A 12457-nucleotide genomic window follows, 5' to 3' on the forward strand; every position below is an offset into this window, starting at 1 on the left:
GTGCTGGGATTAAAGGCGTGCGCCGCCACGCCCAGCTAGTACTGGAGATTCTTTGCACAGAGTCATTCTTCCTTGTAGCCACAGCTTTTGCTTTTGTGGTCCCCTAAATTATTTTTGCCACTTATGAGTAAGGAAATGAGGCTTCAGGAGAATTTTGACAAAGTTCACATTGGTCTCTTTGACAACTTTGGTCTCTTTTCTTCCAGATTCAGTTTAACCTACTGACTCGAGCATCAGATAAACCCAGCATAGGACTAACACTCCCTGAGATTACCCTCAACCTGGGAGTAAAATAGCTACAATTTAAAATTGTGTTTAAATGGGAGATGATACAGTGAACACTTTGGGGACTGTCCTAGTAGAGTTTCACTGCTGTGAAGAGACCAGGGCAACTCTTATAAGGACAACATTGAACTGGGGCTGGCTTACAGGTTCAGAGGTTCAGTCCATTATCATCAAGATAGGAGCATGCAAGAGGAGCTGAGAGTTTCACATCTTGTTCCAAAGACAGCTAGCAGAAGACTGGCCTCCAGGCAGCTAGGATGAGGGTCTCAAAGCCTACATCCATAGTGGCACACCTACTCCAACAAGGCCACACCTCCTAATAGTGCCACTCCCTGGGCCAGGCATATACAGACCACCACAGGGTTGTTTAATCACAGTTTAGTAAGAATGTTCCATGCTACAAACTTCAGTGATAACTTCTGCAAGCTTTAGAAGAACCTCATTAAGCATTTTGTGCTTAAGCATTTGTACAAGAACTCAAGTAGACTTGTTTTCTAGATGGATGTCTGGTGTGCACTGTTGGGATGTCCACCCGCATGAGTCCAGTTTCTCTTTCGTTTCTAGACATTCCTTTGCTTTTCTGAAATCCTGCTTCAAAAAGTTGGCATTTCCTTCTGAACTCTGTAACATTGTGTCGATAAGGATGACACTGGTTCCGAAGGAAATCCCTAGCAGATGGCTTTGTCTCACCTGCACGTCTCATACAAACAGGATTGTACAATGTCTCTCATGTAGATGATGGTTTCGGGGTTTATCTGGGTGGTAGCACGCACCAGTACTTTGTTATGGTGTGATAAGGAGCAGATAAACCGCGTTCTGCCTGTCTTTCAGGGCGTACGCCTTGGAGTGTTTCTACCTTTGGTGCTTGTGAGGGACCTGCTATTCATATCTGCCTATGAGTCTTTGTGTGAGCATAGCTTCTGTTCCTCTGGGGCTTATACCCATGGTAAACAATTTTCGAAGAAAATTAAAATCCTGCAAGGCAAGTTGAGTTCTCTCAAGTGTTCACTCTTGGACTAGTTTGGTGTGAAGTAAGGTTGAATGTGTGTGGCTCAGGTACAATGAAAATGAAAATAAGGAATCAGAAGCCTTTAGTTGGGTTTCCCTGTGTGTGTTCTAACAGGATGAAATGAAAAAGAACCAATTACATAAAAACAGCCTCCAGAGTTCTCTCTTACTGGAAGCAGAATCTGTAAATAATTCCTCTTGGATTTCCTCCAAGGCAGACACACAGGGAAGGCATTGTTCCGCATATGGCAGTGGGCTGAAAATTTTCACCTTGGGGATTATACACTGAAAATAACGGATGTCCTTTTCATCAAGTTGAAACATAACTTGTTTAAACACCCTTTTACCTACATGAGACCCAGAGTTCTGCACAGTGTCTGGGGCCAGGCATCCTTGAACTCTTTGTGAGATAGCACAAACCTTAATTAATTAATTAATTAATTAATTGCTTGTTTTTGTTTTTTCTTTTTGGAAAGTGGGTCTCATGTAGCCCAGGCTGTCCTCAAACTCAAGATATAGCTGGGGTTGGCTTTGAACCTCTGATTTTCTTGCCTCTGTCTCTGAAGAGATAAGAACCCAGCCCTGTGCCCAGTGCCCAGCTGTGACAGATTTTGTTGTTTGTTTTTCTTTTCTTGATTGAGATAGTTTTGTAATCCAGGCTGGCCTGAGCTTGTACATGGTCCAGGCTGGATAAGAATTTGGAGCCGGGTGTGGTGGCACACGCCTTTAATCCCAGCACTTGGAAGGCAGAGGCAGGCGGATTTCTGAGTTCGAGGCCAGCCTGGTCTGCAGAGTGAGTTCCAGGACAGCCAGGACTACACAGAGAAACCCTGTCTCGGAAAAAAAAAACAAAAAAACAACAAATTTGGGGCAGTCTTCTCCCTTGGCCTCCAGAATGTTGGAATGACACTCGTGAGCCACTGTGCATGCCGGGAGATCTCTTTCTGACTTTTCCTGCTTAACAAAAGAACTGGTGTTTGAAAGAAAACACAACAATAGAAGCCTAAGGGTGCAACCAACAGTAGAAGCCTAAGGGTGCAACACAGAGAGCGCTGTGGGGGACTTAGCGGGTATAGGTGCTTGGGCATAAGATCCATGGCATGAGATTGATCTGTTTAATCATTTGTATATGTTTGACCTTGGTGTGTTGATGGTGTTGTGTAGCTGTAACCCCGACTGTCTTCCACTGAGAAGCTGTACCTGTTGTGGTCAGTGCCTTTCTGTCATATGCTTACTTACTGTAGGCCTTTCCTAAAACCCAATTCTTGTTTGTTTGTTTGTTTTGTTTGTTTGTTTTGTTTTGTTTTTTTCAAGACAGAGTTTCTCTGTGTAGCCCTGGCTGTCCTGGAACTTACTCTGTAGACCAGGCTAGCCTCGAACTCAGAAATCTGCCTGCCTCTGCCTCCCAAGTGCTAGGACTAAAGGCATGAGCCACCACTGCTCGGCTCAAAACGCAATTCTTAATTATTCTGTAATGTTTATAAATGAAAGTCCCTCATTTAATTATTTTATGCTTGTTATGCCCAAGGCACATAGTAATGATTAGGGCATGTGCCCCAGGTCACCATCCTGGCTGCTATAGAAGGGGTTGGTGAGGTTGGCGACATCCTTGAGCCATGGTGCATCCTGGAGGGCTTGTGTGCCTTGCCTCAGCTGACACGCTCTGCATGGCATCCACCACACTCTTACCCTGCTAGGTGACCATCAGCTTCCCGGTTTTTATGGCAACACTCGAAGGTTAGTGCTTGTTCCTGGTAACCTCCTTTGTTCTTTCCTTCAGGGCTACAGGAATACGTGGAGGCTGTCTCTTTTCAACACTTCATCAGAACTCGTTCATTGATCAGTATGGAAGAGATTAACAAGCAGTTGACGTTCACAGCAGAAGACACTGGGAAAGAGAGCAAGGCTGTGAGAATTTAAAATCATGTTTCCGTTTTATCGTATGATTTATACAGCAGCATAATGATTGGTGGAGACTTCGCCTTCCTGAAGCTGGGTGTGCTAGGGCTCCCCAGGGAAGCTAGGTCTAAGTGTCTCCACCGGTGACAGAGCCAGAGGCATGGCTTCAGACAGTGAGGAAGTCAACACATTGCATCCGAGGGTTTAGAATCTGGTCTGTGCACTTGGCATCCCCAGTGCTGCTTGGGATACGTACAGGGAGGGACCCTGGGTGTGTCTGTCTACCTCAAAGGACTGTATGGAAGAGTTTGACTTACAAAGGTTGTTTTTTTATTTTTATTTTTATTTTTATTTTTTTTTNTTTTTATTTTTTTTGTTTTTTCGAGACAGGGTTTCTCTGTGTAGCCCTGCCTGTCCTGAAACTCACTCTGTAGACCAGGCTGGCCTCAAACTCTGCCAGAAAACCGCCTGCCTCTGCCTCCCAAGTGTTGGGATTAAAGGCGAGCGCCACCACGCCCGGCTACAAAGATTTTTAGTGAAGCGGTGCTTGCTTAATGCTAAAGTGGCTGTCACATGGCGAGGGCCAGTTTATCACTTACACAGCGAGTTTACAGACAACTTCACCGCTCTTCTGACTCGAGGAGAGGAACCCCATTGCTTTTTGGCTCTTATGAAGTACTTCTTTCCCTTTTGGACTTGAAATATGACATTCAGGCAACCAGGTGGGGTTTCGATCTCTTCCCTGACATATGTTAGGATAAATACTGTTTTTCAATTTTCTCCTTTTATTAATTTTTGAAACTATGGAGTCAGGATAGGCAGACAGAGAAATTGTTAGACATCAAGATGACACGAATGTGAAATAAAATGTTAGATTTGCCAAAAAGCTTGACTTGGCATGACAGGAAACCCTCCTCTAGTGCAACTGTGTCTGCTCGGCTTTCACCTTGTTCTCCACTTTGTCAGGAGCCGACTGAGACACAGGCAATCGTGGCTTTGGCCCACTTACCTGGTCACAGTGGAATCACAGCAAGAAGTGGCCAGCTGCGTCCTGCTGCATTCGAGCAGTGCCTCTTGAGATCATGGAGAGAGACAGTGGGGAGAAGGCAGGTTGAGTGTGCGCTGTCTCAGGACGTTGGAGATTATGACCCAGATGCACATCTCACATAAGCTGAGCTTGTGTTCACACCTCACATAAGCTGAGCCTGTGTTCACACCTCACATAAGCTGAGCCTGTGTTCACACCTCATATAAGCTGAGCCTGTGTTCACACCTCATATAAGCTGAGCCTGTGTTCACACCTCACATAAGCTGAGCCTGTGTTCACAAAGAACTCCCCTCTAGCACTAGGTTATTAGGCTGAAAATACTGAGAATTTGATAAAGAAATTTTCCTTTTAACTTGGCTTGTGAGAATATTGCCAAAATCATTTTAATAAACACTATGACAATTTCAGCCATAGGAAAGTAGAGGGCATGATGCCTGGTGACACATTAGCTTGTGGGACAGGACCTGGATAAAGGGACAGGACTTGCCTGGTGACACATTAGCTTGTGTACCAGGACCTGGATAAAGGGGCAGGACTTAGCGCTCCCTGTGAGAGTACATTAACAGTGTCGTCCTCCTAACACACAAGTGTCCATCTCAAAACTTGGACTTTAAGCAATTTTTACCTTACTAATACTTTTCAGAAAGCAGAATTTATTTTGACAAATTTTACTTTAAGTTTGCTTATGCCTGTTTCTCTAAAATCAACTTATAACTGTTACCCCTCTGTGTAATAACAAAGGCCATTATTTTGTGAAATACATCCTTTTAAGTGGCATTTGAAATGCACACCTCTGCCATCTCCCACAACCTGCTGTTGGCTCTATATACATATGTATCTCCTGGTCTTGGCTCACAGAAAACCCAGACACCTTTTTGATGGCTTTCAGGAGCATCAGAATGGTAGGGAACACGCTGTGGGCTTCCTCTTTCTGTCTTTAAGCCGCTCTTTGGCCCCTGCTATGCATCAGGCCTTGTTTCTCATCACAGACTGTTGGACCTCGGTGTCTCTGAAGGGTCTTGAGAAGGACTAATGTTTGTGCTGGGGATGCACAGCAGCCCAAGTAAGAAATGAAAGTTCACCCTGCCACTTCCTTAATTCTCAGAGACTCCACAATCTGGAAGTGAAGTGCAGATTTCTCTGTGTGGTCTCTGGCCTACCTGTCTCTCCAGTCTCAATCTGTGCTACTCTAACATGGCTTCATTAGCTCCCAGACACTGCATGGTTCTTTCCTGGATGCCTTTGTAGGCCCACTGCCCAAAATGTGCTTAGAGCTTCACCTAGCCGCATCCCGTACACAGTGCTCACAACTCATGCCTCACTGCTAGAAAGAGCCTGATGGAGAGAGATGCACATGACGGCAGTGGTGACGATAGCAGCTGGCATTTATGGAGTGCGTTCTTGGGTTGCACGTTATGCCAAGAATTTAATGAATATTGTCTTATTTAATCCATAAAAGACTTCTGTGGAAGCTAACATAATCCTGTTTACAGAGGAGGAAATGAGGGTTAGAGATAAAAACCTTGCCAAGAGGCAAGCATCTTATGAAGCAAAGTCCTGGGAGAGGTAGGAGGAGAGTCAAGGTCATTTGGAAGTTAAGTTCACATAAGAAGAGAGGTAATTTGTCATTTGAGGTGAAGATGGGCGGGGCTGTAGTACAGATGAGGTGAAGATAGCTGTAATCGGGTGAGGTTGCTTTGGTAGTAAAGATAACAGCCACGTAGGCAGTGCAAGGTGACTGGCAGATAACTGGATCTGCAAAGTAAGTTGGATTGTTTCCTGAAACTGAAGAGTTTGGGGCTTGAGTAGGACACAGAAGGCAGTTCCCAAAACTTGACATAGTGTTCGAAGAGGCATAGGAGGAAGAACTGCAGTGTTTGAGGAGGGGCCTGGAGAGATGGAACAGGCTGGGTTTTCAAAGTTCAGTTCCTAGCTCCCACATGGAGGTTCACAGCCATCTGTAACTCCAGTTCCAGGGGCCTCCACAGGCTCCAGGCATGAACCTGGTTCACAGGCATACATGAAGGCACAGTATGCGTACACATTAATAAGTAAGACCACTGCAGCCTGACTAAGATGAGTGGTGAGTGCCCTGTGGCAGCCCAGACTTCACAGTCTGGAGACAGCCGTGGTTACTGCTCCTCAGTGTAGAGCAGACATGGAGACCTCGGCACTGACAGGATGAGGGGATGGAGGCGCTGGCAGGGGCTGGGCATAGGTACAAACCATGGGCAGTACAGAGTAGGGAAGGAGATGCTGACTGAACAAGGAGGGGTTGTAATTGCTGATTGATAGTGATGGTCACACAGTGGGGTGAAGTTGGACACAGCTGGTCTTACATTGCTGGTATTTGATTATTCTAACACACCCAAGCCACCTGGCTCGGCCACTTACCCTTGTGCCCTGCCACGTAGTTAACTCATGGAAAGATCTGTGTGCCTGACCTGCTGTTGATTTCAGTATTTTATGGCTGTGATGCTGGTATAGTCACTTTATCACAGTGTTTTCTTTGTGTGTGTGGCTTTCTTGTTTGTCTTTTCCCAGCCTCCCGCTGACGGACAGGAGAAGCAGCTAGTTACATGGAGACTGAAGATCACACCTGTTGACTACCTGCTGGGCGTGGCCGACTTAACTGGAGAGTTGATGCGGATGTGTATTAACAGTGTGGGGAATGGGGACATTGACACCCCCTTTGAAGTGAGCCAGTTTTTACGCCAGGTTTACGATGGGTTCTCATTCATTGGCAACACTGGGCCCTATGAGGTCTCTAAGAAGCTGTACACCTTGAAACAGAGCCTGGCCAAAGTGGAGAACGCTTGCTATGCCCTTAAAGTCCGGGGTTCCGAGATTCCCAAGCACATGCTGGCAGACGTGTTTTCAGTTAAAACAGAGATGATTGATCAGGAGGAGAGCATTTCTTAAGCAACCCCACCCACTCTGCTCTCTAAGGAGCTCCTCGGCGACCAGTTGGTGAGACTGTTCTGAGTGTGCATCTGAGTTTATTGTGGCTTCTATAGACATTCCCAGTTGTACTAGTTTGAAGTTGTAAACAGCTGTATATAAGTTTGTCCGCAGGGATATGTCTTACACTCCCACGAATTTGCACACAGTGTTTGTATATGTGCTTGCTCTATTGTTGTGCGAACAAGCTTCCGACTGCACTTTCTGACACACCTACTTTAGTTCACTTGGAACTTGGAGTGACATTTTGGGTGGAAGGAAGTCTCTTAAGTGGGTGATTCTGTATATGGAGGAAAAAGTGTGGTGAAACTTCTGGAGTGAGCTTCCTGTTTCTCAGCAGTATCACGGCAAGCCTTTAAAGTGGGCTTAGTACGTGAAATGGCAATTTAGATATGTAAGTTATCAGTGTTTTTTAAGTGCAAGTTTTGGTGGTGATATAATGAGAATTCACTTAAAATTCTGGTCAGGTTTAGGTCATTTTGAATTCATACAAAGCAGCTTTCCTGAAGAGTTGATGGATCTCTAGATGTTCACTTCTCCACGTCGTCTTTTCCTTTCTCACCGACATGAGAAGGAGCTGACGCTGGTCTTCGCTGGTGATGCTGAGTGACTGCCTCCACACTTGTGTGTAGGTTGTGAGCAGCCAGGCCCTTTGTCATGTGTTAGGTGTGGTGCACTTTCCACCCCAGCTGTCCTGGGACCCACAGAGGAACAGCCCAGCGCTCACAGTGCTGACAACCCTAACCTTTACCCTTGCCCCCGGGGTTAGCTAGTGATGTTGCCAAAGAAAAAGAATTGTGTATGATTCAGCAATAAGACAATTGCCAACCCAGGAGGGCGCGCTGGGCGTGGGTTCACCTCCCCAGTCAGTCAGAGTCATCTGTGGTGAGAGCCTGGCTTGAGTGTGGCCTGCAGCTGACACCGCCACATGCTTTCAACTAGTTCTGTGACTTTTCACAACTTAGATACTGGGCTTTATTTTTGGAAGAATATCTATTTGTAAGACTGGTTCTTTGAAAGTGTAATTTTCCAAAAAGTATCACCAAAAGTAAAATAAAGTGTGTACATGCCTGGTAAATGAGATTTGTTGTCCTGGTGATGGTGAGGTTCGGCCTCCCTGTAGTAAGGTAGACTCCTGAGCTGTAGTCAGTCCTGGTACCTGATGTCTGTCTGTCTGTTTTTTCAGCTACTTCAAGTGGAATTTATAATGTTAAAATAATGGATTGAAGAATGTTTTACAGAAATTTAAAGCAAACTTTAAATAAAATATCAAAACACAGCAGCTCTCTGGTTACGATGTGAAGTTACATTGTATGTTGTGTGCAGTGGTATGTAGGGGTCGGGGACAGCTTGTGCAGATTGGTCTTTTCCTTCCACCATGTGGGTGACAGGGACACAGTTGGGTGTCAGGTTGGGTGCCCAGCTAGGCCATCTCGTGACCCCCAGAGTCCGTTGTTTTGATGGCATTTAGAAATAGGTAGTAAATCAATAATGTAATTTTTGGGTAAAATGGGAAATCTAAGATAGACTCGGGTAATGTGGAGGTCTTCCCCCCCATCAGACCCCTAGACGAGCCGTCCAAGTGGTATGACTCAACCTGAAATGTAGTCAGGGACTTCCTTCTGTCTCTGTGGTCTTCACCTCCCTCAGTGCCTCCCCTGGGATCGCCTGGGCTTTTCAGACATGGTAGTGGACTTCCTCGCGTTCTCTCAGGTTAAAATGAGCTCCATATGCGCACAAGAAAGACATCCTTCACAGCACTCAGACTCAGACTCATGATGTCCTCCAGGGGTGACTGTCAGAGCAGCAGAGAAATGGCCTGTGGCATAATCGGCAGCGCCCCCTGCAGGCGACTGAGCACCACTGCCCCTGCTGTGTTCTTTGTGCAGTGGGCGGCTCGGGGCCTCAGTTTGAATTGTGTGTGACAGCACCATCTGTTTTGGTGGGCTTTCTGTTTATCACAAAAAGGAACTGGTTCAAGGGCTGGCAGAATGGAACCTCATAACCACACGGTAGGAAGAGCAAAACTGGTCACAGGGCACGGTGGCAAGTCCCCTCCCCACTGCCAACAAAGTAAATAGAAGCATAATTAAAAAAAAAAAAAAAAATAGGAAAAAGCAAGTCAGGGTCTCACGGCAAGAGGGTGACTGAATTTTGAAATGAAAGAGGATTATTTCTTTTCAGTTGTGATTTCTTGTGCCTCTTAAATGCATGGTTTTCACAGAGAACCTGAGAGTCTTGGTCACCCTCAAAGGAGATTGATACTTAAGTGAGAGATTGGCAGAATGGCTCCACGCTCCTTTCTGTCTGAAGAGACTCAGGTTAGAGTGGAAGACGAGTGTATTGAAGTGAAAGGGTGGAAAACAGATACCCCATGCTTCAGGACCCAAGAGAGAATCTGGTTGGTCTCCGAGCAGATCCGATAGACCTAATCTTTATTTTGCTGCAAACAGAGAATAGCATTTTATAATAAGTTCAATCCAATAATTATAGAACAGCTCAAAAGAAAAATGCTAATAATTGGGGGGTGCACATGTGTGTGTGTGTGTGTGTGTGTGAGAGAGAGAGAGAGAGAGAGAGAGAGAGAGAGAGAGAGAGAGAGAGAAGGTGCATATGTACATGCATATACATGCGTGTAGTGTGTAGTGGCCTATGTAGTCCCGGCTGGCCACACACTCAGGATCCTTTTGCCTTAGCCTTCCAGCCTCTGGGATTTTACACTACCATGTCCAGTCTTACATTTTTTAAGACATGTGAATCCCATTGAGCAAATGTCTCCCATTGAGTCCTTTGCTCTATTAACAGGATCACTTTTTAATTTGGAGATTAGAAACTGGCTATTCTCTGGATATACAGAGTCTATGTTTCAGTAGAAATGCACTTTGTAGTTCATAATTTACCATCATAATGGTCAGGGACATATTGTATAGGATCCCATTAAATAACCACCTGCTAGTGGTGTCACCTGGGTTTATAAGCACCTGCTAGTGGTGTCACCTGGGTTTATAAGCACGACAGCAGCACTGCCCCTTGACACATGGGTCAAGTGAGGGCCAGCTCTGTGCCATCTTAGCATTCAGGTTAAAGGGATTTGGTTTGTTTTCTGGAAGATGTCTTAATTTGTAACTTTTCTCAGTAATCTAGAAAAACAAAGTTGCATCCTTCCTATTGTATGTGTTGCTTTAAAAAGCCTGATGGCGGGAACAGTGGAGAGCTGGAGAGCTGGCGCAGCAGTTAAGAGCACAAATGGAGATTAATTAAATATTGTGAGACCGAGGAAATAGCCCAGGTAGAGCTATTGCTTAGCACGTGCAAGGCCCTAAGTTCAGAAAACCAAGAAACCAAAACCATGACAGAACAACGCCCAGGAAACACGAAACACAGGAGTCCGAGAACTTCTTCCATTCTCGGCCTGCCTTTTCTGCTTAACACAGGCATGTGTTCATAAAACACATAACACATATACAATCACACATGCATGTACACACACACAAAGCGTTTCTCTGGGACATCTATTAGCATGTCCATGTGTGTATGACCAAAGAACAGCCACTTCAAATGGCAGAATCCTGATGGCGTGGATCCATCAGGAAGGAAGAAAGAGCTGGGCGACCCCACTGAGAACCAACAAATTGGGGCTGTGGTCGTGGGGCAGGTGAGGGACACACTGTGAACTCTAATAATTACCTTAAGAGTTGCTCAGGGAACAAGGGCTTTAGGAATAGCACATTGCCCCTTCTCTTTGTAATGTATATATTTTATAAATTAGGGGTGTGTGTGTGTGTTTTCCTCCTTTTCCCTCTCTTTGTAATGTATATATTTTATAAATTAGGTGTGTGTGTGTTTTCCTCCTTTTGACTCTGTCATTATAGGGTATGGTGTTTTCATTTAAACTTCAAATTGTTGGATGTCAAAGGCAAACTATTGCCTTGAAGGAGTGGGTACCATAGCAATGGACCTATCAGGTAGAGATCTCCTTGTCCCCCTTTCTCCCCAATTGCATCAAGGACGGGTGCACACCTCATGTGTAAACACAGTATATTTAGAAGCTCCACTGTGCACCAAGTGTGTGAGCACAAAAGACCAAATTGAATGTGCAGTGGTGTCTGTTGGTTGGTTTTAGCCCTTTGCAGTTCCTGCTAAGGGGTTGGAGTCTTGGGGACACAGCTGTGTGACTCGCTTGCCTTCAGTGTTTCACCTGGATTGAAACAGAGGACCCAAGACGACCAGCAAGGGCTGGCACGAGCAGATGGCATACGTGAGGGTTCGCAGGAGCCTCTCTGTTCTGCTGCTCACCTGCTCAGGCACAGGCAGCAGAGGTCATGACCTGGGCTTCCTGCAATTCCTGCAACCCCCCGACTTCCTGCCCTTGCTGGCTGCAGTCCCAGCCTTCCTTTCCTCCAGCCCTTCCACTGTTTGGAAGCACCTGTGTTAAGTCCTTTCCTGAGCGGGCTACCCAAAGTGCTCTCTGTTCTCCTAGGTGAACACGACAGCGCGGCCCTTGTTAGACTAGAGATATGACCGGTCTTAGGCATGACCAGGAAGATGCAGACTTCAGGACTTTAGTGTCCCTCATCAAGTGGGCCAAGATCTGATGTCCAAGAAGGCCACGTAGATGTGAGAGTGGGTTCAGGTCGCACCATTCTGTTTCCCATCTTCACGTTGGGGTGGCCACATGCAGAAAACAGCTTATCTGACATACTGACCAACAGCTTATCTGACCTCATACTGACCATCTGCACCCCGTGGAGCACAAGTCCCTCACACTGTCTGCATACTGTTGAGCACAGTCCTTGGTTCCCAGTTGAAATGCCAAAGAAATCAAAAGCCAACCTGAATAAAGGTCGGTGACTTCAAAGAGGATAAAAACAGGCAGACAGACGAAAGCAGGATGTCACCTCAAGACCTGTATAAGAAAGTCAGCATCATGGGTGAGAAAGTTATTGAGGATATTGAGATTTTTGAAACACACACACACACACACACAAATACATAAATGCAGGCACACATTTACACATTTATATACACACGTACACATACACATTTACACAGTAGACATACATGGACACAGATATGCACATACACACTTAACATACATGATATGCTGATATACATACACACACCTTAATGAGGCAAGATATCCATGATGATAGACGGAGCCTGTTTCTGAGTTCAGAATAGACTGTCGTTAATCTATTCTTCTCACTTATGGTGTCTCTGGAGGCTGCTCTAATCCCCCATTATCCCAGAAGTCTA

The 12457-nt window shown here is 45.6% G+C and overlaps 1 protein-coding gene across 1 annotated transcript in view; it reads left to right on the forward strand.

Moving 5' to 3' along the window:
- The window catches only part of Tsnax (translin associated factor X), a 17430-nt gene extending 8947 nt beyond the window's left edge, over positions 1-8483 (forward strand). Inside the window, exons 5-6 of the mRNA XM_021220386.1 lie at positions 3074-3201; positions 6785-8483. Of these exons, the coding sequence (XP_021076045.1) occupies positions 3074-3201; positions 6785-7162 (506 nt within the window). The 3' untranslated portion in view covers positions 7163-8483. The remainder of the gene's footprint in view (positions 1-3073; positions 3202-6784) is intronic.
- Positions 8484-12457: the final 3974 nt, after the last annotated feature.

This window comes from Mus pahari, chromosome 20, assembly GCF_900095145.1.
Source record: "Mus pahari chromosome 20, PAHARI_EIJ_v1.1, whole genome shotgun sequence".
NCBI classification, from domain to species: Eukaryota; Metazoa; Chordata; class Mammalia; order Rodentia; family Muridae; genus Mus; species Mus pahari.